The sequence below is a fragment of the Crocodylus porosus genome, unplaced genomic scaffold (assembly GCF_001723895.1).
Source record: "Crocodylus porosus isolate Cpor-Errol unplaced genomic scaffold, CroPor_comp1, whole genome shotgun sequence".
NCBI classification, from domain to species: Eukaryota; Metazoa; Chordata; order Crocodylia; family Crocodylidae; genus Crocodylus; species Crocodylus porosus.
The window spans coordinates 202,001,567-202,027,671 of NW_017728886.1; the positions used below are offsets into that span (position 1 = coordinate 202,001,567).

The 26,105-nt window shown below is 42.8% G+C and overlaps 1 protein-coding gene across 1 annotated transcript in view; it reads left to right on the plus strand.

The window, feature by feature from the left end:
- Positions 1-26,105, plus strand: part of RP1 (RP1, axonemal microtubule associated) — a 328,710-nt gene that overhangs the window by 67,323 nt on the left and 235,282 nt on the right. Inside the window, exon 4 of the mRNA XM_019542502.1 lies at positions 21,826-21,989. Within this exon, the coding sequence (XP_019398047.1) occupies positions 21,826-21,989 (164 nt within the window). The remainder of the gene's footprint in view (positions 1-21,825; positions 21,990-26,105) is intronic.

Genomic DNA, 26,105 nt, shown 5'->3' on the forward strand with positions numbered 1-26,105 from the left:
TACAGAAGAAGGAACTGTTCAGAGTGAGGAAATGTCTCAAGAAATGTGCACTGCAAGTGAAAATGCACTGGAGTTGACATCTCATGTTACAGACACATACTCTGAAATGCTTCAAAAAAGAGCAATAGGATTTTCTGTCAATATCTCTGGTAGTTCTATTAGTTCAAACAAAAATATAGGTTCTGAAAATGAGGTATCTTCTCAGGCTTCAGTGGAGCCCCAAGGAGATGGATTATTATCTAGTAAAAAACCAAAAGCTAATAGACAGCTGACCAAAGTAAAATCCAAAAGGGGCAAAAAAATTAGTTTGCCACAGTCACTAGAAACTGAGCATAACGTTTTAGCAGCTGATTTAAAACATGAAACTAAATATAGAGAAAATGAGTTGGGTAATGAAAATGAAGGCACATGTCACTCTATTAATTCTGTAGAACCAATACAAAATTCTTTAGTTGAATCAAATTCATTGACAGAAGTGGCAAATAGTCATAGTTCAGAAATAGAAAAGGGGAATATTCTTTCAGATGGTTCACACAAATCTTGGAAGAAGCAGAAAAAACAGAAAAAGAAGAAGAAGCCCTGCATCACTGAAAATAAAATAAGTATGTCAGAAGGAGTTGATACACTAGATTCTCTGAAGAAAGAGCATTTTCCAGACAAGGCTGCTGAATGTTCCCTTGAAAACTATGTTCAAAGTTGGCTACAAAATATGTTTTCAAATATTGTTTTGCCTTCAGAAAAATTAACTCCAATAAGCAGAAAAGGGAATGTAACAAATAGTAAAATTTGTCATTTTCCAATAGAAAATATCAACCTCTCAGATAGAGAAACTATGCTTATAGCAAATAAGGTTCATGTAACTGGTAAAAACACTGTGACTGAATATAATCTAGCCAAAAGGTCAATAATGCCTCTCAGTGAAATGGAAGCAACTGAAGAATCCACCAAAGAGACCCATGGTGACAAAACTGACTGTTTGACTAGTGCTAATACAGCAATAATGGAAGAAGCCAAGTATTTAGTCGAGTCAGATTTCCAAAAGAATATGAATTTACAAGTGTCTAATGAAATACATGAAAAAAATAGAAAGAAGTTGCAGTCAGAAATTGATACTCAAGCTATTAATGCAGATAAAAGGAAGATGGCCGACGTTTCTGTTCAAGTTGATTCAAAAATTGTTGGTAACATTGGAACTGATGCTCAGAATGACTGTATGTCTAGCATGTTGCTACACCAGATACAGTCAACCGTACTGAGCATTCAGAGTGCTCATAGCAGATGTATAGAAAAATCATGTGGTCTTAAAGATTTTTGTTCTCTTTCTTTTCTTGGTTCTTCCCCCAGTCTCTTCCTAGCTTGGCTACTTGTATTGAATTTAAAGGAGAATTTGACTGGCACAAACAAAGAGGATGATCAAAAAATGACCCATGCAGGGTCTGAAATATTTACACTGTTGCAGTTTCTAAAACAAATTGCTGTCAGAGAAAAAGCTCATGACTTAAAGACTGCTGTCCTAAACTTACAAGAATCAGTAGCCGAGCATTTCTTGTGCTCTGAGAAAGACATAGAAAAGCCAGACTCTACATATTGCAGCAAAAACCTTTCCATAGCTGGAATTCAGAAAGTTCCAAAGTTTCATGAGAATGATGACTCTATTGACACTTGCATTCCAAAAAGCACGTTAAATTTGGGGGTAAATGCTGAAATGCAAGAAATGACAGATAGATGTGAAAGCTCTCATGAGGTACAGATGACCTTAGATGTAAATGATTCGGGTGCTCACAAAAGTCTGGTAAATAAAAAAGATGCTAATTCTAATTTCAGCAATTGTAGCCCAATCTCAAATGAAGAAGTGCCTGAAGAAAATGCAACAAAAGGGGATAGGAATAGTTCAATACAAAAATCTCAGGATAAAATCACAGCTATACCATTTAGTAATGAAATACTGGGAATTTCAGAAGAGCCTATCTTGAGTGTGCATGGTGTAACTTCTAATGATAAAGGCCATATTTTAGAGGAGGAAAATGCTCAAGTGGAAGATAAAAAAGAGGGTAATACTAATTCAAGTAATTGTATTCTTATTTCAAATGTAGAAGTACATGAGGAAAATGAAGGGAAAGCTGATAGTTCATTAAGAGACTCTCAAGATAAAATCAGAGATACTTCATTCAATAATGAAGAATCAGGGACTTCAGAAGGGCCTAATTCATTTGTTGATCATGTAACTTCCAAAGATGTAAATCATATTTTAGCTCAGGAATGTTCTGACACAAAAGATAAAGATAAGGCCAGTGCAAATTCAGATAATTATATCCTTACCTCAAGTATAGAAGAATTTGAAGGAAATGAAGAAAAAACTGATAGTTCATTACAAGAATACCAAGATACATGCACAGATACATCTTTCAATAATGAAGAATCATGGACTTCAAAAGAACCTAACTCAACCATTGATAGTACAACATCCAGTGATACAGAATCTATTTTACAGCAAGAAACCTCCGAGGTAGAAGATAAAAAAGTGGGTAATACTAATGCAAGTAATTGTAGCTTCACTTCAAAAGGAGAAGTATGTGAAGAGCATGAAGAAAAATCTGAAAATGAATCTCAAGATAAAATCAGAGCTGCTTCAATCAATAATGAAGAATCAGGGACTAGAGAAGAATCGAACTTAAGTGTTTATAGTGTAACTTCTAAAGATAGAGATCATATTTTAGATCAGGAATGTTCTGACAGAAAAGATAAAAATGAGACTATTGCAGAATCAAGTAATCATATCCTTGCTTCAAATGCAGAAGTACCTGAAGAAAATGAAGAAAAAGCTGATAGCTCTTTAGAAGAATACCAGGATAAATACACAGATACATCACTCAATAATGAATATTCGGGGGTTTCAGAAGAACCGAACTCATCTGCTGAAAGTGTAGCTTCTAATGAAAGCGATTTGGAACATTCTGAGGTAGATGACGAAAAAGATATTAGGCCTCTTACTGTTGATGAAAATACAGAAGAGCAAGATGTCTTAGAGTCAGTCGAGAAAAGAGAAAGGCCACATGAACGTTGCAAATCACCTGCTGAAACTTCTACAGAATGTGACTGTGAGGAAGACTCTGAACAGGAAGAACATGGAACTTGTGGTGAAACCTATGAAACCTCTACACCATCCTCATTATCTTTCTGTTATGAGTCTAAGCAAACTACAAAACTGGACGGGAATGAAATTAAAGAGAAATTGCAAGTAAAAGAACTAGAGCATAGGACACATTCAAGTTCTTCTTTTAAATTAAAAAAGTGTTTAAAAAGCCCTGCTACTTCTGACTGGTCAGATTATAGACCAGATACTGATGACAGTGATCATAATTTTAGGGCCTCCAGCGACTTGACCAATGAAAGTGGGGAAGAAGGAATTATTGAAAAAATGTACAATACCGGTTATGTTAAAAGAACTATTGAGCTACTTTATGGTAAAGAAGCAGCTTCTTTTAAGCCTACCTTTCACTTTGGACCTCCATATATGTCTAAAGTGCTTCAAAAGGACACTCAAGAATCCCAGTGTACAATGATGAAAGAAAGCATTCCTCTTTGTCAGGAAAAAAAGCTTAGGTCTGTGGAGAAAAGGGCTTCACTTACATTGGAAGAATTTTCAGAGGAAATAAATAAAGACAAAAATGCTATACTTGTGCCTGAACGTGGTCTTAATAGAGAGGAGAAATACTACAATAATGACTCTTCAGGGCAATATGCAAAGCAACATTGCCAGTCTGGCATATGCATTAATGAAGATGAAGGAGTACTAATTGATAAAGGGAAGTGGCTACTTAAAGAAAATCACTTGATAAGATTATCACCACCTGGAAAGACTGGAATGTATGGCAATGTGGACACAACATCAACAGACTCAACATTGGACAATAATAGTGATGATGCTCCGTACTCACATTTTGGGCATCTGAATCAGTTTCCACCACTCAATGAAATATCTTCTTCAGAACTCGAAGACATAGTTAAACCCTCTGAAAATGTGTGCAGCTACTTCAGTATGCCTCACAATAGTGATTCAGAGCAATTTTCTGATGATTTAAACACTAAAAGCAAACCCAACCTCACTGATAATATCCCACCTCTTTATGCAGGTCATCCAGCCCGTACCTCTGGAGAATTTAGATTACCTGATAATAAGGTGCATCCACTGGAACAGCCTTTAAATGCTGAACCTATACAAAATCAACCAACTAATAGGAGTAATGCCAACAGGAATGCAATTCAGGAACAAGACTCTTTGGATAAGCTTCATGCTATTTGTGGCCAACATTGTCCAATACTCATGGCTATGATAAAAGCAGTTAATGAGGAAGACCGAGGATATGCCTACCAAAAAGCATCTGACATTGAAAACCTGTTGGGCCTATATTCATTGACAAAACTGAATCAACTTTTGTTATGGTCAGGCAGAGATTTAATAAAAGATGAAAAAAATCATCTGAAGAACAACTGTATTAATAAGATTGCCTATAATATTTTTAGTAAGTTTTATGCCAACAATAACTTAGATATTATTAATAGAAATAGCTTGGGCATATTTACACCTTCAGCTCAAATAGGACATAATAATTTAAAGAACTTACATGCAGTGGAGGATATGGCTTTAAATGCACTGGAGATCCGCAACCATGAAAATAATATATCCAAACAAGTACTCAGAGATGTAGCATTAGATAAAAATAACAACGTACCAGATACAAAGGAAAAAATATGCCAAAGCTCAAGAGCAAGCGTAGTTCAAATTGTTGGAGAAAAGTTGTCTCCTCTGTTGACAGATCCAGCAGAAGATTGTCGTTCTGAAATGTTTCACAAGTGCGATACTTTAAATTACATTGAATGCAGTGCTTCAGAAAATATGAAAGATGAACATGACTTTGCCACTGAAGAAGAGAATGTATTTGGTGTAATGGATAATGAAAGCTGCAATGGAGAGAGAGACACTTAATAAAGATATAGGAGTTTCTATAACATTACATTGGTGCAAACATCTCTAATGGGAGGTGGGAATAATGATACTCTCCAGGCCATGTCCGATCAAAAAACCCATAGAGAACAGTACAGGTCCATAACAATTAAAGTTTTGTTAGAATAAAAGTGTATTGTCTAGAACTTTTTAGGAAAGGGTGTAAAATTGGAAACAATAATCCTAGGGCAACAATTTTTTGTTAAAAAAAAAAAAAAAATCACTTTTTCTCATTAATGTCATATTTTTGTTTGTTCCAACTGTCTTGGGCAGCTATTACTTGTTAGAATGAATAGTTTTGTAATTCATAGTACCTATCTGACTTCCAAGCTTCTTATGTTTCATTACATTTTTAGACAGAAGCTATGAATTCCATGTAGCCTAAATGTTTTATATAAAAATAAAAATGTAGTAGTTAGTTTGAAATGAAAAGTAGAAAAATACTACTCTAATGTTGTTTAATGGTGAAATATAACATTCCTTATGGTAAACATGCATGGGGTTTTTACTGAAGGTTACAAATCAAAGACCAGCCATTTAAATTTCTTAAAAGGCAAATTCCGAAAAGGGCACCAGGATATGTAAAAACAAACATTCTTACCATGTCCAAGGTCATCTATACCTTAAGCAAGATTTGTGCTATGGGAGGGAAGTGATGTTTCTTCTTCTTTTATCCAGGGGAGCAGCTGTAGTATCTGATGAGGTACCTAATGAGGTTCCATAGGGTTCCTCCACCACGGTCTTAGGAGAGAAAAATGCTGCTACACTGGAGTTTCTGGCTAAAATTGTGATCCTGCTGCTAGACTCTAACATCCTACTATTAAAGAGTACCAAAAGCAGTTCCACTAAAGTCACTGGCACCACTGGTGAAATAAGGTGCTACTGAAATGGACTCAGTGTGTGAGAATTTTTGCCTTTAGTTATTTTCCTAAATGGCAAATGGCATTTGCCAATGGCAGCTACATTTCTCTGTAAATATCTGACAACTTTATCTTGTACTGAAGCACTATTTCCCTTTAAGTTTCTTTGTACTGTTTAAAAAAATAGTAATAATCCTGAAACATGATTGTGATCTCAGTTAATGTATTTTAAAAGAACCCAAGACATAATGGTATCAAATTAGTCTCATCTTGTTTTCTCAATTCAACTGTAAATCTTCACACTTTTCCCCCTTTAGAATAGTGTTATTTTTCATCCATTTACATCTTAATTCACAAAGAAAAAAAGTGTAAAAGTTACGTTTCGAAGTATATTTCAGTGCAACCTAACTAATATTACAAAATAAACTTTTCATTTTCTCTGCAAAACTTCTACACTTCTAAAATGTATAAATAATAAAATTGAACAGTTAAGCAATCCAATAACCTTTTCACTGTTTAATCCTTCATCACATTCTTCTCTATTTATACCACCTAATCATCTTTTTTTTCCTTTGGATTTTTACAAGTTTGTGAGGAAGCTTATAGATCCGAGAAAACTAGCAACTCTCCCTCCTCCCCCAAACCCCCAAACCATAACCCACCACTTAAAATACCCCAGAAAAAAAAAAAAGAAGGGGTGAAATTCTGGGACACTGAATTCAATGGAAATTTTGTCACCAGTGTCCATGGGCCTGGGGATTAACTCAAAAAGGACTAAATGGTGCATGGCAAATAGTTCTTAGTGGTATCTTATAAAGTGTTCTGTATGTTTACTAATCGTTTCAAGAAAGGAATGACTAGTGAGGTCTCAAGATCTGAAGAAAAAGTATATTATTAATTTTGATTAATTGTGACTCATGAAAACTTTAAGGAGTTGCAGAAAGACATAACAAATCTAGTTGACTGGGCAGCATAATGCAGATGAAATTTAGTCTTGATGAAGGCCAAAGGAATAAAACTGATAAGAACAATCTGAATTACCCATACATATTACTTAGCTCTTGAAATAAGCTGAAAAAGAGCTGGAGAAGCATTGTGGATAGGAAATAAAACATTAAGATATGGAAAAGGCATAATAGAAAATATTACAGAAAATATGGCATATTTTGGATGGATTTATATCGATCAATGTCGTGTCTTCCCCTGAAAAATGTTTTTATTTTTTGTTACTGTGTCCTAAAAAAATCTCTGCATCCAGGCCCTCTTACCTATTAGCTGGACACCAATGTTCATTTTACGTTGCTTCATCTCTGCTAATTGGTAGTTTAAAACTCCAGATGTATATAAACTCCTAACGTTCCAAGTTGCAAATTTCACATTTGTTCAAGACTTTAGTCTTGGTTTCATAACATTAGCTTTTTCACAAGATGTGAAACTCCTAACCTGGAGGACCAGAAGAGTTGAACTTGCTCTGGTGCAGTCTCCAGTGCATATTTCTGTAAGCAAGGTAAGCCAGGGTTTCCCCAGTTACAGAGACATGTTCCCGAGATTCCTGAGCGATATTTTTCACCTGGTGATGTGGATCAGTTTTGCTGGGACACATTCTAGCACAGGTGATCTGATTGTTTGGTGATGTTTATTTCGAGCCTTAGGGTAACTGTACATGTGAGGGGAGGCTCCTCCAACGCACTGTAATTGCAGCATATTGGAGCAGACTTGATTAATCAATTAATTGAGTCTGCTGAAGCATGCTAATTAACATGCTCCAGCCACTCTCCACATCTTGTGTATCAGTTTAACCATACTTCAAAATGGGTCACTTAGAAACAGGCTTTGGGGCCTTCTGGTTTAGCCCATTGCAAAAGGCCGGGGCTGGCAACACCATCAATTGGATGAAGTTTTCTGAACAACTTACGTTGGCTAATACCAATATTTTCGAAGGGATGTTCCTGTTTTCTATATCAGAAGCCTTTGTGGCTTGGTACAGATGAGCGTGGCTGTGCATTCGGGTGTTCTCTGCACTGCAAGGTAGCAGCACCAGGTGGGGCGGGTGGGACGGGGGAGGGTGTTGACCCCAGAAGATCCTGGCCAGCTGGAGCCACACTCTGGCTGCCGGCCATGCTCTGAGCAGCAGGATCACCACTGCTTCAGCCCCAGGACTCCAGGTAAAGGCTGCTGGGACTAGCTCAGTACTGGCCCAGCCTCCCCTACCCCACCAGAGAGCACATGGCACAGGCATTCCCCAGGGACAAGTAGTAGCACCACAAGGTGTCCTGCTGCTAGCTGTCCTCAGAGAAACAAACATCCATGCTCACGTAGACATGGCCCATGAGGTCGGTAAAGGCTCAACAGAAATCTAGACTTCATTCTGAAAATTTTTCCTGAAGCCACCTGGTGGAAAAACTCATATCAATATTTCTAACTTCCATAAATTCACAAGAAATTATTGGTAATATGCCTGATGTAAAAATTCAGTATAATCCAAACAAGTACTTTTCTGCAACAACAAGCAGAAAAAATCCTTTGTGATCGTTGTAGACATTGTGTTTGAACAGATGGACGGGTCTTTGAATTCTCATGGATTGTTTCCCTTTTACCACATAATCTGGAAAAAAAATTGTTGGTATCTGAGCTAAGTATAGTCCTCCAGTTTGGTATATCTCAATAGTACTTGTGTTAGAACCTGATGCCCTGCCACTGGAGAGGAATTTTATTGCCTACATAGTCTCTGGAAATGAAAGTTCTTCAACAAGAGACTCCACAACTGCAGTTTGTGCAGTTTGTGATAACTGGCATGTGATCTAATTTTCTAAGCTGACCTGGTGATTCAACAGATTTCAAAATGATTATCCCTTCTGTCCAGAAGCTGTGTTTTATCAGTCACCAGGCTGGAACCATCATTGCTGATTCCTCGCATATAGTCACCAGGCAAGGGGCTGTAGACTGTTTTTAGTGAGTCTTAAAATCTTTTCATATCATGTTTATCATCATACAGATACATTTTCTTGGTTTTATCACTTCGCCACTTATCCACATGCTGCATCTGAACCTGGTGACAAAATAACATGAGGATTACAGGAGATGAAGTCTCCTAGCAGGGACAGCCTGAGTTACTTAATATACCCATATGAATGACATCAGCTTTCTATGTAACTTGGCTCCTGTGTCTTCTCAGTCAGAATCATCAAATCATAGAAAATTAGGATTAGAAGGGACCTCAGGAGGTCATCATTCCTTTTTTTGGTTTCCAGTCTCTGACCCGTCATCTTTTTACTCTTTTGTAGAATCCCTTCCCTTCCTCCTTGTCATCGTCCAGTGAAGTGAAACGATACCTCAGTTCTACCAGGGCTCTCCCTCTGTTTTGTTAATTGTTATATACTTGCATGGGTCATTCTTTTTGTCTGGCACTCTGTGCTGCAGACTCTCTTGTATGTGATGGTGTCTGTAAATCCTGAGCTGTCCATGAAGCCTTCTTACTTCAGTCCTTTTAGACTCCTTTCTAAGCCCCATTGTCCCCTCAGCTGCATTTCTGATCCCTGGATCTTCTCTTCCCCAAGTATAATTACAACAACAATCCACACATATGTAGCTTGAGTAAGACACTCCCTCAAAGATATGTGCATCTTGCAGTTTCTTCATCTAGACTTCTTCATTGTTTCCTCCACTCTTTGGATACGTTCACTGCTGCTCCAGTAATCTCTACTATTAAAGGAAAACAAGGCCCTAAAATTCTCCTTAAACTTTCCCTTTGAGCTCAAATGCAAAGTCTTGGTTCCTGCTTCCTCTTAACCCCCTGTATTTGCTTGCTCCTGTAATGCCTGGCTGCTTGGTTTTTAAGCCTTTTTCTGAAGGTCATCCTGCCCCCTTGTTTAGGCTTGTCAGTTTACTGTTGATCAGCTGTGAACAGGGCAGAGTATCTTCCTTCAGGCTTCAGTTCCGGTCCATAACACAGAGCAAACTGTAAACTGCATCTCGACAACCCCCAAGCAATGAACAAGTCAGACTTCGTGAGACCTCTCTGAGGACTGGTCTCCTGCAAATGCCCATGTTTTCTTAATCCCGTTTTCTGAGCCCCTCACTTGTCACTATAGAATTTCTCACCCAGAATATTTAAAATAATATTTAGAACTTTAACTGTGGTGGAACATTTCATCTCAGAGAGCTTTACCAACATTTAATTAAGGCCCACAACCCCATCTTGTGTGGATAGAGGACCTATAATATCCTAATTATTAGAGTTGGAGTATTTTTGCCTAATTATTAGATAAACAGAAAGAGATTAAAGTTATTGTCCAAAGCCATGCATCAGGAGAAGAGCCGGGAACAGGATACAGGACTCCTAGTGTTCTGCTTTCCTTCCAGAGCCTAAAACATAACCTAGAAGAGCTCAGATGAGTGCTGTAAAAATGATTAGAGGTATGGAAAAGCTTCAATATGAGCATATTTAACAAGAAGGGGACTGTTTATTTCGTGAAGGTTGCAGATGAGAAGGGACATGATAAACATGCACAAAATAGTGACTAGTATTTTAAGAAGGAAAATGGCATATTTCTATTGACCCTTTCTCATAGTGTAAGAAGAACAGAGCATCCAGTGAACTTGAAATTATTTATTTTATACAAGTCATTAAACCATGAATCTCATTGCAATATATTTGATATAAACAACAATTGCTCAGCAGGCTTGGAAAAAGATTAGACATTTATATAAATGATTAAAATATCCATACATTACATCCCACATTACACTATTCTGATACAAATTATGACCAGCACTGGAGCTTGTTAGATAAAGGACATTTTCAATTAATCTGTATGTTCACTGCAGAAAGGAAAAGAAGAAACAACTAACTTGCAACAGATGATTTACAAGGGGCATGTCTACGTGAGATGCTTTACCGCACAGTTGACTAATTGACTGCACAGTAAAGTGTCACTGTGTATATCTGCGCAGGTGCTCACTATGCACTAAATTAGTCTAAAGCATTAACCAATTTGCAAATGCAGGTAGCAAATTAACTGTGCCGTAGTAACCATACAGTGGTGCACGTATAAATACCAATTGGAGCAAATTTGCTCCTGGTCAGCCCCACCACCAGGAGGCCACCCTTGAGCTATCCCCAGGGCCATGAGGCTTGGAGCTTCTCTAGCCCTGGGGCTGGTGTGGCTCTTTGCCTGCCCCAACCTGCCCTTTAAAACTCTGTGGGGACCCTGAGGGGCTGTGCCACCTGCTGCCTGCCTCTGGCCACTGGGTCTTGAAGCAGTGGCTCAGGGCCAGCCACAGAAGCTTGCACAGTCCCTTGCACTGGCTCCTAGCCCAGTCCCACTGCCTGCCTGCCTGTGCCATGCTGTGCTTTTGCACTGTGCACTGCAGGCACCTGCTCAGGACCAGGCTCTTGCCCACAACCCCCGAGGACCATCGAGGGAGCCCCACACTATCTCTCAGGGGCCTAACTCATCCCAGGATAATACTGCAGACCTTGTAGTACTGTGGAGTGAGACTAAGCTAAAGAGCCAGTTCACTCAGGGCAGACCCTCCAGTGCCCCCATCTATGAGGGCCTGGCAGCCCACATGCAGGAGCATGGGCATGACCAGTTGGTATACCAGTGCTTCATAAAAATCAAGGCCCTGAGGGCACAGTGGATCCATGTCACTGACCACAATCACTGGTTGGGGTCTGCCCACAAGACCATGCCTTTTATGCGGCAGCTGGACCACATCCTCGCACCCTGGGACCCTGGGTGGAATCGCACCATGTTCTCCAGCACAGGTGGCTTGCCAGAGCCTCTACCACAGCTTGGCAGTGATGATGAGACATCAGCAGGGGAGGTCCCCTCAGGGCACCATGAATCCATCCCGCTGTGGTCTCTGCCCCTAGCATCATCCACCAGGCCCAGAGAACTAGGGCCCAGGGAACTAGCCCTTGCCCCACTAGTTCTTCATGCACAGCCCTGCCCAGGAGGCCAGTCTGGGAATGGCACTATTTGCCCTCACAAGCTCCAACACCTCACCAGAGGGGGGGCCCTACCTGGCCAGCCAGGCACCGCACCCCTGCACCCCACGATGCTGTTGGGAGCAGCACCTCATCACTGCCAGTGGGGACAGACTTGGGCCCCGGGGGACACCTGCCACACCTATCTGGTAAGCCCCACGCTGGGACATAGGCCGCCCCCTCCCCTGCCACTTCCTCTCCCCACCCTCTCTGCCTGGCCTTGGCAGGGAGCTCTCCCTGGTCCCTGGAGTTCCCTCCCACTGCACACAGGGAGGCAGGAAGCAGTCCAAAAATTACTGAGCAGCCAGTGCCCCCTCAGCTATGCAGGTACAGGCCTCTCACATGTGGAGAAATGTATCAATGCTGGTGGTGATGTTATCCTTACCTGTGGGGGGCAGGAATGTGTACTGTAGCCATAGGTACCCCCTTCAGGTGGCAGTGCGCATTGCAAGGCAGAGCAGGCTTGCTTGTTGCACTGTCAAACCTCAGGGTCCCACACCAGATTCTCAGGTGCATCTGGGACACCATGGTGATCACCAGAAGCAGGGTGTAGTGGCTCAGGCACCCTTTGGTCCATGAGGCATTCTGGGAGAGACTTCTGGCCCTTGTGGAGAGGGACATGCCCTTCTCAAGAAGATGGTAGAGGCCCAGGAGCAGCAGGCTGCTGTGCTAGCCAGGGCAGTGGAGGTGATGGAGGAGGACTGCTGGGTGCTGGACACAATTCTGGCCCTGGCAGTCACCTTCATCCCACCCACTGCTCTGCCCCTGGCCCCAGCCCCACCTGCCCCCTGGCAGCTGCCTGCCATACAGCCATAAGTCCCCTAGTGGGCTTGGGCTGAGGTGTAGTGGCACCTCCTGTGGTCAGGTTCCCTTGCCCTAGCACCTGCCCTGGGTCTCCCACCAGCTGGCCCCGCTGCCTATGTTCCCCCCGCTGTTCATCCCAGCTCCATGTGACTCCTGACCAGGGGTGCCTGCAGTGGGATGAGCAGTCTGCATGGCCCCTGCTGGCACTACTGCAGGATTGGGGGCTACCCATGCCAGCAGAGCAGCAGCTACTTCCATCCATGGGCAAGCCCCCCACTTCCCATTCTCACTGAGGTGTATGCACCTATGGGGCTGTGGCCAGAGGCCAGGGAGCTGGGCACCTGTCCCTCCTGTCCACCCCAGGCACTCCCACCCCACTATCCCCTACCCCAGGATGGTACACAGAGCACTGTACATACTCTGCACAGGGAAGAGAATGCTTTATTGGTGGTGCATGGAGTGGTTGGTGGTGGGGTTCTGCAGGTCAGTGGGTTGAAGGGGCCCTGTGGGTTGGAGGTGAGGGAGGGCCTCTGTGGTTCAGGAGAGAGTGGGGATGGGATCTGTTCAGAAGGGAGGGTGGGACAGGGTCTGTGTTTGTGGAGGGGAATAAAGTACTTTCCAGAAAACTGTCCACAGTGAGCATGGTGCTGGGGGTGGATGGTGGGGCTCGGGTCCATGGCTGGCCATCCAGGTGGCCTACAGAGGGGAGTGCAGGAGCAGGTCGTTTGCCTGCATCTCTCACACCCGGTGCCCTGGACCCTGCTGCCAGGTGTACAGCTCACCTGGGGCCTTGGTTGAGGTGGGAGGCCCATCACTGTCACTGGTGCTACAGCTGGCACTCCCACTGCCAGGTGTTCTCTGCCTGATGTGCCTTCTCCACCCAAGCCTTATAGAAGAGCTCCCCCCACCCCAGGCCTTGCAGATGTTATGTAGCACACAGATGACAATGATGACCTGAAAGATGTTGGCCTCTGTGACCTTGAGGTGGGTGGTGAGGGTGTGCCAGCATCCCTTCAAGTGGCCAAAGGTGCACTCCAGCAGTGTATGGGTCTGGCCCATTCACCTGTTGAAATATGCCTGGTGGGGTTCGGCTGGCTGGTGTAGACCACATGAGCAGGTAAGTGACATCCCCGATGAGGAGGGGTAGGACCACCATCTCAGCCAGTTGGAGGTTCAAAGCCCAAAGTATCTGCTTTCCCTCAGGGCTGGCAGGGTGGAGTTCACAGGGGGTTGTGTACCTGGAGCATGGTGTGCCGCATCATGTCCTGGAGTGTTCTGCAGACCTCCAGGATGACCTTCCTGGCAGTTGCTGTGCCCATGCTGAAGAGCTGGTTGACATAGTGGAGACTGGCAGGTGTGGCCAGCTTGAGCAGGGCAATGGCCAGCTGGGCCTTCACAGGGAAGGGCAGACACATGGTGGTGGCCTGCCACTGTAGGTGTGGGCAGAGCTGATTGAGGAACTCCTGGAAGGTGGTCCAGGTCATCCAAAAGGACTCCAGCCACTGTTCATTATCCCAGGTGCACTGGATGCAGCCACCAGTCTGGCTGACAGGACAGGCCCACAGATGGTGGGCCTGGAGCCCCAGGAGCTCATGGATGGCACTAGTGGTGATATCCATGTGCATGTCATTGGTTTCCCTGCCAGGGTCTAGGTGGCAGTTCAGGGGCTGGGTGGCATTAGCATGGGGGCAGGGGGCCTCAGACACAGTGGTAAGCCTGGCCATGTGCCTGGATAGGACCGGGGGCAGGCAGGGCTGAGATTGACTTGGGACAGGTGGCAGTCACTGTGGCAGTGAAGCATGGTGAGCAAGGTGACAAGCAGGAGCCCGGGGTGTGAGCTGTCAATTCCTGGGCCTGGCAGGGGGCCTGGCAGGGGGGGCAGCAGCCATCACATGGTAGGCTCTACGGCCACAAACTCAGGTGGCTGGGGAGCACTGCACAAGGCTGGCTTTTAAAGAGAGCCCCTGGTCACAAGTAGCTGTGGCCAGAGCCTCCAGCTCTCCTTGGCTGCTGCAGGCAGGTGGTGTAGGGCTGGATGAGGTTGGGAGCAACTTAGTGCCATGACTTCTAATTTATTTATATTTTGGTAAGCAATTAACATGTAACCATCAATCGAGGGAACATCTGCAGTCACTTTAGTTAAGATTACATAACATGTGCCATTTTAAATGTTTGGCTTTGGTCATTGAAAACTGTCTCCAATATTTCAGAAAAAATTGTCCAATTCCCCAATGTTTGCTACTTCCAGGAAGTGATTTTTTTTTTTTTGGTAACAGCCCTAAACTTGAAAGAATTGGATATTCGATAGTTGCTTTGTACTGAAGAATGGCTGAATAGTTTTCACCTTTGTCCAGATACAAAACCTAGAAAATGTCAGTTTGAAAGATTTTGATTCATCTTTCATCTTTCTTTTGAATGTATCATATTAGAGTGGGAGCTACTATATTTTGTGATAATTTGGAGATATTGTATATGGATGGATGAGATGGCTCTGTGCATATAAAACTGGAAGTAATGTAATCCAGAGCTAATGAACAATGACTAATTTCCCAGAAATATTCTGTTTTTCATTTTGAGAGCACAGAGTTTTTTTCTGCATGAAGGACCAGTTCACTATAATTTATCAGTTTTCACTTTCCAATTCACAAAGGCACATTTCCCCTTACTCTTATGAATAAGTCAAAAGGAACCAATGCCATTTAATTGCCTAACTTATCATTCTTAAGCAAGTTCTTTAACTTTTATAGCACTGATATTATCAAATAGCATTAGTACAATTACCATATTAATCCATGGTAAGAATTGAGATTACTTAATGAAAACAATGCTTTTCTACCCTTTAGAGACTGAAGTAAGATGTGTTAGGTACACATGTATAACCTGAGTTGTGTGTTGCCAGCTTAATGCTTATAAATTATAGCAGAATGCAAGGGTGGGGAGAGCTGTAATGACTGAATGACTTTCATCAGTTGCTGCTCACAGGGTGCATCTACGTGAGATGCTAAATGTGCAGGAGACTAATTCTGCTGTGCATTAATGCATCATGGCAAAAACTGTGCCATTGCACAAATGTAGTAGAATTAGTCTACTGTGCATTAGTGTCACCAAAAGGGCATGTGCCAGTGCTCCTGAGCAGTAGTGCTAGATACTGCACATTGAGTTAATACCTGTTATTACGGATACTAAACTTAATGCACAGTAACCAATTACAGGAAGGACAGTAGTTTTGATAATATAAGAATGCTGGAATAGAAACACTGAGGGTGAGGTTACATGTTACACTTAGCCCATACTAAGAGCACTTAAAATGCAGTGAACTTCTGCATGTTAAAGCTCATTAACTCATGCTAAGTGCCCTCTGGGCCGTATCCAAACATGCAGGCACACATGGTTTGTGGTTGCTTAAACCTCTTTGCAGTGCCACAAACCACACGCCCGGCACATTACCATGCTGCAAATGGCAAGTGTTGAGGCAAAATTTGCTACCGGGTACTCACAGTAGCCCCTTCGCCAAAAAAAAAAAAGCTGCAAAAAAGTGGCATTGCACATGTCATAGGAGCATGCACCAACAGCCATGGAGGCTCAGTCCTCCTGGGAGATGTTCTGGCTGCTGGAAGCTAGTGTCTCCCTTCCTTTAGTTCTGCTCTGACTCCTCCAGCATGCTGGGAGCCAGGAGGAACAGGAAACCAGCAGTTCCCTAAAGTGGGGCACTTTGTCTTGCACCAAAGCACATGTGTAGGGGCATGAACAGTGGCAAAAAGGAACAGCACAAATTTGTGCCGTGATTTTTTCTGCTGCCGCAAGCGCATACCCTTGCACATAGGGACATGCCCTGAGTGTCTCAAAGTGATGTCACTTCAAGTAAGGTTAACTCTGAGCTGTTACACCTAGCTTGTGTTAGAGTAACTTCAGTCTGCTCTAGAGATGAAATGAGCTATTTGCTGTCCTCCAGCATCCAAGGATGCACTGCTTTCAGCTCCCTCTTCCCTCAGAGTAGAGATAGAGCCCAGGCACCATAGCCAAGTCAGAGCTGTGCAGGCAAGAAATAATATTAACATGTTCATAGCATATTCTAGCTTTAAGATTGCTTAATATTCCCCAGATTTAGTATGGCATACATGTAATGTGTAACTTCACTCTGAGCTGAATTCAGACCAAGTGAAAGTAGATTACTTCAGTTTTTAATTTAGATCACTCTCTCCTCTACTGCTGCAGACCGTAATTCTGTTTACTCCTGGTCCCCACTTTCCTCTGGCAGCTTCTCATCTAGTTTCTGTGCTGTTGGCTGTTTTTTAATTTTTTCAGCCTTTCAAATCAGGACCTATCTGCACTTTGGAAAGAAACATGCAGGATTTTGTCCTAGGTTCAGCAACTTTAATGTATTCCTCACTGTCTTAACTGTGTTCAAACTCTCACTGTTCTGGGAAGTTCTGAGACTTTAACCTGATAACAAGAGTGCCCATTCAGCAACTTATTTTATAATTTAATAATGATCATATAATTATTTAGAAAGTCCTTGGCACAGCAATTGGCATACACACTCACAGTGTACTTCTGAAGACATTTTTGGTATCTAGTTCAAGCATCTCTTTAAAAAGTTATTGAATGTGAGGTTTCAGTGTAAATATTTTGTAATAGGCACATAGCCCCTGTACAAATATGAGAGTGCTTAAAGGATATAGTTTCTTTCATGTTCTGCCTGTCATATTACAATTTATTTTAACATTTTCAGAACACGACTCTCAGAGAACTTAACAATTAACTTAATCTCAGAGCACTGTCGTAAGATGAATAGCGTGACAAAAATGAAATAATTGAAAACAATGAATTCATTCAAATAGGTTAGCTATACTATCCTAAGAGAAAGTAAAAAGTTATTACCAGCATTGAAATGGTGTTTCTGGTCAAAGTGAAATCAACAGCCCAAAACAACAGCTTCAGAAGACCCAGTGGGTGAGTCTACACATTTATTCATGTGCTATAGTTGCTGGATGACCAAGTACTAAATCAATGTGCGGTAATTTGCACTACTGTGCAGTAGTACCAGTGCATGGGTTTTTTTGGATGCTAACTGTGCAGTAGCCTAATACTGTTGTGCAATAGGGCATTAGCATGGGTTTTGCCTGCCACGCTGCTGCTCAGTGTTATTGGGCTGCTGTGCAGTTAGCATCTCATGTAGATGCACCCTGAATGATGCTAAACAAATGTGTTTTGTTGTACACTAAAGCAGTCCATGGAGGGATGCAGGGATGTGTGCAAAGACATGATGTAGAACTCAAGCCCCAGCCCACCAGCCAGATCCAGTCTAAGGAGCCATGTCACTAGCCTTCAGGGCTCCCCACAGGTCCAGAAATTTGGCATTGGTGGCAATTAACATTGCCACCACTCTCCCACTGCCAAATTTCCCAGCTCCATGTAGTTGAATCAGGACCCTCCTGGACCAGCACTATACTTTGGATTTGGCCTACAGACCCATAGATGGACCTGGAGACACTCATTTGGCCTGTGGAGTGAAAAGGTTGGACATCACGGATGTAGAGCAATGCTTGGAGTTGGGATGGGGATAGAGAAAATTAAGACAAAATTGAGGAAGGGAAGAGTGGCAAATGAGTTGTGAGGCCTGCATCCATAAGTGTGAAGTGCCAGCAATCAATCCCCTTGTCAAACATTTTGACTAGGCAGTTATGGCTCAGGTCTACAGTCAGTCAGTAGCAAAGGGAAGATTTCTTCCCTGTGAGTACCTAGTTTCTATCCATTTAACCAAGCTTCATGTAATAGGTACAGTTTGTTTTGTCATTTACATTAGGAATTTAGACAATTATTGGCTCTCATGAAGGGGAGCTTACAACAGAGGCACAGCCAGCAGGGGAATAAAGGAGACATGTTCCTCCCTTATTGTGTTGTTGATGTTTGTCTCAAAGCTGGTTCAGTCTCACTTTGGTTCTTCCTCCTATCGTTAATGTTTTTATACCATTGATATACAACACCATTGTCTCAAAGCAGAGGTTTGTTTGAAATGCACTGACATAGAACAAAGGTATTATTGAGTGCCAGAAACACATAAGCCTGGAATCAAAAAGTGATTTGTGTGTACTGGCTGCTTTTAAGTTGGACTTTTTATGTGCCGTTACTCTGATGTATGATGCAGCGAAGTCCCACCAAAATAAAAAGATGTGTAAAGGCCCACACATTTGGGCATGGATCTGTGTGTTCTAGCATCTAGGCAAGAATAGACCAAGGCATTTGAAAATGTACTTTTACTGTTTTGAATGAGTTGTGCCGGTTAGCTTTTGAATCCTGCCTAAGTTCTATTGGGATATACAAAATGCCTAATGGAAGAGCATGAAGGCCCATTTACCTTTACCAATAGCACAGTAGTGAGCGCATTTAGCCAAGAAGTGGGAGACATGGGTTATAGAACAGCCTCAGCTTGATGGGGTGAGAACAGTATCCTCACCTCTTCTATAGAATGGGCATCCTTTGTGGTGAGGGCATCCTTTGCTTTTTTCACTGACCCACAGGGTAGCCATGAAAGAAAGGACAGCAGGGAAGAAGTCCAGCTCTATAGTCCTGGGAACAGGGAGTCTGGCCCCTAGAACTGTTTATACATTTGCATTAAATAGTTATTGGATGAAATACATAAATAGCACTGGAACTTAGGACTGGTACCCAAGACTCAAGACAGGACTCACAACAATACGTTCCTTATTGGGCTGCCAAATCATTGCCAAATCATCATCCTTTCCTAATCATTGTTTCAGACTTCTGCAAAGAGATAGTACTTCATTTTGAACATAGCATTTTGTGTGAGAAATGCAGCCTGATTGGTAATGCTCCTTCATTTGAGCTTAATGCATTAGTTCTCATATTGATATTCTAGCTCAGGTCTCGATGTGAAAATGAGTGAGACCCTTTCACCCTTAACTCCAAGGCCATAAAGCAAGAGATGTTCCAGTGTAGGTTGAAAACATGATAAATAACAGAAGACACAGCACATACCAACATGTATAATCTTTATTTAATTGACCCCAAGGAAGTTACCAAATGCTCCGTTTTCTCCAGTCTCCAGTCTTTTAAAATACCATGTATACTTGAATATAAGACAATTCTGAGTCTAAGGCAACCCTCCAATAATTAGATTCTATTTATGGAAAATTTGTAAATTTGTTGTAATTTTCTAGGTATAGAATCTAAGTATTGGATGGTTGTCTTGAATTCTGCCCCCAGCACTGCTACAGCATGGAAAGCAGTGGATGGGGGGAGGAGGGTTCAGGTGGCAGGGGGAATGAGATGGCCCCCTTGCCCTCTTCTCCCCTCATTTCTTTCTCCTGCAGCCTTCCTGCTCCCCTGGCACCTGCACGAACCCCCTCCACTCCCTTCAGTCTCTGCCTCTTCCCCTCCCCAAGCTCCCCAGGCTCTGCCTCTTTTCCTCTCTCCACCCACAACCTTATTGTCAAATGCTTCTCCATAGCTTCACCCTGGAGCACAGCATCTGGAAACTCAGGCTTGCCTGGTCATGCAGCAGTGTCAGTGCTGTTCATTGGTTAGGTAGACAATATAGCAGTGGCAGCACTGCTGCTTGGCCAGGCAGGGGAAAGTGTGCCTGGGAGAGACCTCAGCCCCAGTCCAACCAGAGCTGTGCCTAACAGGTTTGGGGAAGGGGGACAGGAAGCAGGGCAGGAGGCTGCTGTGGGTGTGACTCTGGCCTCAACATGGGCTCAGGGCTGGAGTTAGAGCCATAGTAGCTACTTTTTCCCCATCTATTTATTATGCAAATATAAGACAAAGGGCTTCCTGCATGCTGACTGGGGCTGGCGGTGGGGGGAGGGATCATTTTACATTGGAGCAAATATGGTAGATTATCACCTACACAGTTTCCAGTTATTTATGTCATGGTGTTTAAATAGTGCAAAGTTGTATTTTATATCACACACAGCTTACTGTGGGCTAGGTGTCTGACCTTTATGTGGGCCCACAATGATGGAAGGGTGCCAGTGATTTCTGAAGGGTGCAAGAATTTCTCATTTGCAATACCTTCCCAAAATAGCAATACCTGCAGCATCCTTCAAGCCAAGAGTTGGAAGTGGTAGGATGTGAGTGGAGCCTTGTTTCTGTGACTTCCCCTTCCCTGACCAGTTGCCCCAAAGCCTTCCTTAACGCAGCACTCTTTAGGACAGAGACATCTTTTCCAGGTAACTTCCATGGGACTGCTGGGGGCTGAACTTCCTGGCAGCTCATAGCCACACCGGTTCTGTGGAGTCCTCACACCTTTGCCTGTTCTTGCAAAGGTGATTCCTTTACAGTATCCCAGCAAGGGCTGGCAGTGATGCCACAAAGGCTACAAAGACTTGGTCTGAGCTTTTGCCAAGGTTGCAGGGCTCCTTTAGGAGAGAGTTTTCTCATAGTTAGCTTCCTGTAAGCAGGTTGTGAACCCTGTTGCAGTTTTCAGGAGAGTTAGCTCTGAGTTCCTCAGATAGATCTATTTTACACAAAACAAACCAACATCCTCTAGCCTCTCTAGATATTAGGAGAAGAGCTGCTTTCCACACTGGCTACTCCTTACAGCCTACTTCTCTCTCCCTTGCTTTCTCTTTTGGGGGCTTTTAAAACTTTCTCAGATGCCCCAGAGCTGAATTTCCTAAGCATGACTGGCTGCCCCTTCTTAAAGGAATAGATCACGAAGTTCTTGTGCAGAGTTGCAGGCTAAATTATAAAATAAATGCTATAGGCTGAAGAGAACCTACATAAGAAGATTAAAACCTAGATTTTAAGGCATTAAGGAACCTAGCTCCTATTTTAGGTAAATGGAGCCTAAACTCCATTAAAAAAGCCTCTGTCAATAAAGAGGTAGTAATAGTAGACTTTCAACAGTGAGAGTAGTTTAAGAGTTTACATTGTATATCTAAGGTAACAGAAGGTTTTACATAATGCTATAGTCATAATTTGTGGGATAGTGTATTCACATTAATTAATATATTATCATGCGACTTATGCACAAGAGGAAGAATTAAAGATGTGATACAACTTGATTGTAGTTTTTTTTAATGGAGCATATATACATATGCATACACATATTTGTGTGACATTATTTGCAATTCTAATTGCTGAAACAAATCTTGCTGAGGTTCAAGTAATTTTATCGGTCTTTTTTTATCATATTATAGCTGGGAAATGGAAAGTGTCAATCCTTACCAGTGATATGCAATCAGCAGGGACCAGCTCAAAGGTTTATATTACATTGTATGGGGATCGCAGTAATTCAGGACCCATTTTTCTTTATGGAGATGGAGGGAAGCTCTTTCAGAGGGGAAATGAAGACATCTTCACTGTAAGTAATAAAAAATCATCACACTATTGTCCATGGTGTCCTATCAAACTACATAAAATGTATAAAGTTATGTGGTTAGAAGGGTAGTCAGTTTTTGTGCCGTGGAAACAAGAAATGCTATTTTTTCTAAAAGCCAGTTAAATGCATCACATTCATATTTCTTTAGGAGATATGATCAATTCCTTTATCTAGAACCAAATAAGTAAATGATAAAGTACCATATTTACTGGAATCCAAAATGAGTTGTTTTTTTTTCATTCAGCATGGTGGGAAACAAGCCCCTTGTCTTGGATTTGAGTACAAGGCTGAGAGGATGGGGGAAAAAGTGACTGCTGTGGCTGTAGTTCTCTAGCTCTGGCTTCAGCTCTGGCCCCAACCTAGGTTTGGGGTCAGTGTTGGAGCCACAGTTGCTGCCCCACCTGCCTCTGGCCGATGCTGCCTCTTTCTCCTGCCTGTCCCCCACCAACCTTTGTCTCCCCCTCCTTGCTCCTCCATACCACTTGCTTCCTATTGCATTCTCCTTGCCACCTCTGCCCTCCTCCCCCTGTTGCTTGCCCTCCACTGTGGCTGCAGTCCTGCTCTAGCCCAGGGCAAGAAGCACATCTTGGCTCTGCCCATGTCTAGCCCAGCAGCAGTTGTGGCAGCTCCAGCCCTTGCCCCAGCTCCGACCTGGTCATGGGACCAGGGCTGGAGCTGTCAGTGCCACTGCCACAACTACTACTGCTGATCTGGGCAGGGGCTGGAGCCCAGTATGTGCTCTGTGCCCTGGGCTTGAGCTGGTGTTGGAGCTGTGACTGAGGATAAGCAGTGGCAAGGAGGAGCAAGCAGCAGGAGGCCAAGCAAGTAGGGGGAAGGCACTAGTGTGGAGCCAGGCAGTTCCAAGGGGGTGCAGGCACTGGACGGCACACGTATGGGGAGTGCAGGTGGTTGGGGATAGCAGGCATTGTGGTGAGAGGGGCAGGCAGTAGCGGGGCAAGTGGTGGTGGGGGGAGGCAGCATGGGACAAGATACGAAGGACTGGGCTCAGGCTTCTGTTTTCCCTGCTGCAGTGGTGGTGGGGGGATGGGACAAATTTAAGATTACCCTCCAATAATGAGATTTCATACATGAAAACTTATAATTAATTTGGGATTAGTTTTCAACACTTTAAATCTGAAATCAAGCAGTTGCTCTTAGAAATACCTCTGTGAAATCCTTGCAGCTGCATTTAAGTTAATAAAGATTTTACAGCTATAACTGGATTTGAGTTATGCCTGCCCAGGACCCTTCCTTCCTTCACTGATATCTGTAGCCTCCTGCATCCCACAACCAATTTGTGTGCCCTGACAGCTGGAGAGTGTGAGAGGGTGAGAGACAGAATACTGGTAGTTCCATCTACCAGCAAGGGCACCCAGAGGGTTTATGGGGCCTGGGGCAGATGTGATGTTGGGGGGCCTACCACTGCCCCCTATAAGGACCCATATGTGTGTGCAAAGCTGGGGGGCTATGTGCGAGAACTCTTGCATGCATGCATCGTGTGAGAATTCTCACATGCGGCTCCTCCCTGCTTTGCCCTGGGAAGTGGAAATGGGTGGGCTTTCCCCACTGGTTCCCATGGCAAAGAAGGCTAGGCAAAGAGAATTTACCTTGGAGACAGGTTACTAAAGCAAAATGACCTTAACAGTTTGCAAGTGAAACATTTATTAAACTTATGCTTATGAGAAGAGCTTGTGGATCGTTGCACAAGCTTGCTTTGGATATTGATGGACTACAATATCTTGTACCACACAGTTGTCAGAAGGATGAACTCAAAGGATTGCATCCATTCAATGAGACCTGAAACATCACCTCAGGTTTCTGCTGTCAACTCCAATTCTTCCTCAATTTTGAAGAATCCAGCATCCCTTTAGGATTTTTCATGAGGGGACAAACAGCATCGATTCTTGAGCTCCATCTAGTTGTCAACATGGAGTGAAGAGCGAGTCCTGCAGTTTCGTGAAGAATTTCCCATCTTGCAGGACTGCATGAAAATACAGTATACAGCTTCTGTACATTTCCAAAATATGTTTTCACTTCAGGGCTGTTCATGGCATGGGTACCACATAGGTTCAGAGAGTGAGCACTGCAGGGTGAAAACAATGCCTGAGGATTTTCATCCTGTATCCTAGTTTTCACACCCTGGTATTTCCCAAACATATTTGAAGCATTGTCGTACCCTTGGCCTCTACAGTTCTGCAACTATACCTTACACTCCACCAGTACTTTCTTTATTTGCTCCATCATGTCTCTCCTTTCTTTTTATCGCAGTCCACCATTTTCAGAAATTGTTCCTGCACTTCCCATTTTCCATCTTTTTCATGTACGTGTCTCATGTTAAATACCAGCTGCTCAGTATGCAAGACATAAGGCATCCCATCTACAATGATTCCATAGTAGCAAGCAAGCATTTCTCACCTCCTCAAGAATCGTATTTAGTACTTTCTTGACACATACCTCCAAATACTCATTCTGACTATGGACATGTAGTGTGCTTGCATTCATTCCCCAGCCATTTGATGCTCTGTAACAGTTTGAAGGTGGCAGTTCAGATCTTGATTGTATTTACTGATAAACTGTACTGTAGAAAGGAAGACCCGCAGTCATCATGCCTCGGAACGGCAAATTTTGCTCTGCTAGAAACAGGGTAACGTCAACCAGACCTTGCAATACTTTATACCACTTTTTCTTCTCTGAATGTATACCCTTTTCAAGAGCATTATCAATGGTTTCTTTTACACTAAGAGCATTTGAAAGATCTTTCCACTATAAATAATGTTGAAGATGATCAGAATTGGTGAAGCTCAGGTGCAAATCTGGAAACCAGATCAATTGTCTCATTTTTCTCAGTTGATGCTATGTCTCCTTCAGCTTGCACCACCAAACCTGACTCATTTTCCCATTCTTCTGCTACATCACTGCTTGCTTCCTTTATGATGTTTTCATGATCATGAAATACTTTATCCTCTGCAAGTGACGCGCCACCTGCATCACCTATTCCACTTCCAACTTCCTTATTTCTTTTCACCACCCATCCACACTGATCCAGTGTTTGCCTCCCCTTTTCATCTTGAGCTTTTTTCTCCTTTGTCTCCTTTCTTTTTGATGTCCTGGACTGATAAGTGTGCTTCATTTTTTTTTACACAGGGATAAGAGGGTAGGAATAGGGTTGTACTTCTCCTGAGCACCTCCAAATTCCAAACCCTTTCTGACAGAGCACGTGCGCACACACACATATACACCCAATGAAAACATATATATAAGTCAAACATCTATCTATCTATCTATCTATCTATAGTAAAAAATGTTTTAGGATATTAGGGGCAGAATTCTAGGATATTAGAATATCCAGGAATATTTAATTTCTGCAGGTCCCCTATACTAATTATGTATCTAACTATACTCTCAAGAGAAAAAAAATCTATGATGTAAATGGTGGTCTTTGGCTTAATTTGCCTTGGGTTTTCTCCCCTGGGTCTGCCTCTGTTTAGATTGTCATGCCAGAGTGAAAGAGAAGAAGGGGAGCAATGTGGACATTCTTCTTATTCCACTGTGTCTCAGTGAAGGATATTTCTTTATTCTTCAGGGGAATTTGTACCCAGGGATATGGATCACATCCAGATTTCTAGTACAAATGAGATCAAAAAATGAACTCTCTAGAAGGTTATGGAAAATAAAACAAACTCCAGGGGCAGAGGATGTCATGAAAAGAAATCATACAACAGAGGATGAGGGAGTCAGTGGAGAGTTTTCAATTCAAAGGATGAACTGTCTTTTTTATAAGAGCACCCTACTTCATTCTGGGCTTCTTAAATAATGTGTATGCCAAGTTTTTTCACTGAGGTCACTGTGGTTACATGTAGAACTGGAAGCATTAATAGCACTCATAAGAGTTAATCTTACAAACACAGATTTATGAGACAATTACTGTAAAACAGAACATTTTGTATCAAGAGACCCCATTTTTAATGCAAAGATGTTTGATTACAAGCACCAGGATCTGGGGGAATGTTTGTTCACCAGAGCGTCCCAAGGGATGATGAGGTCAAACGATCACAAACTCCTGCAAGACCTTTTCAGGCTGGACATAAGGAAGAATTT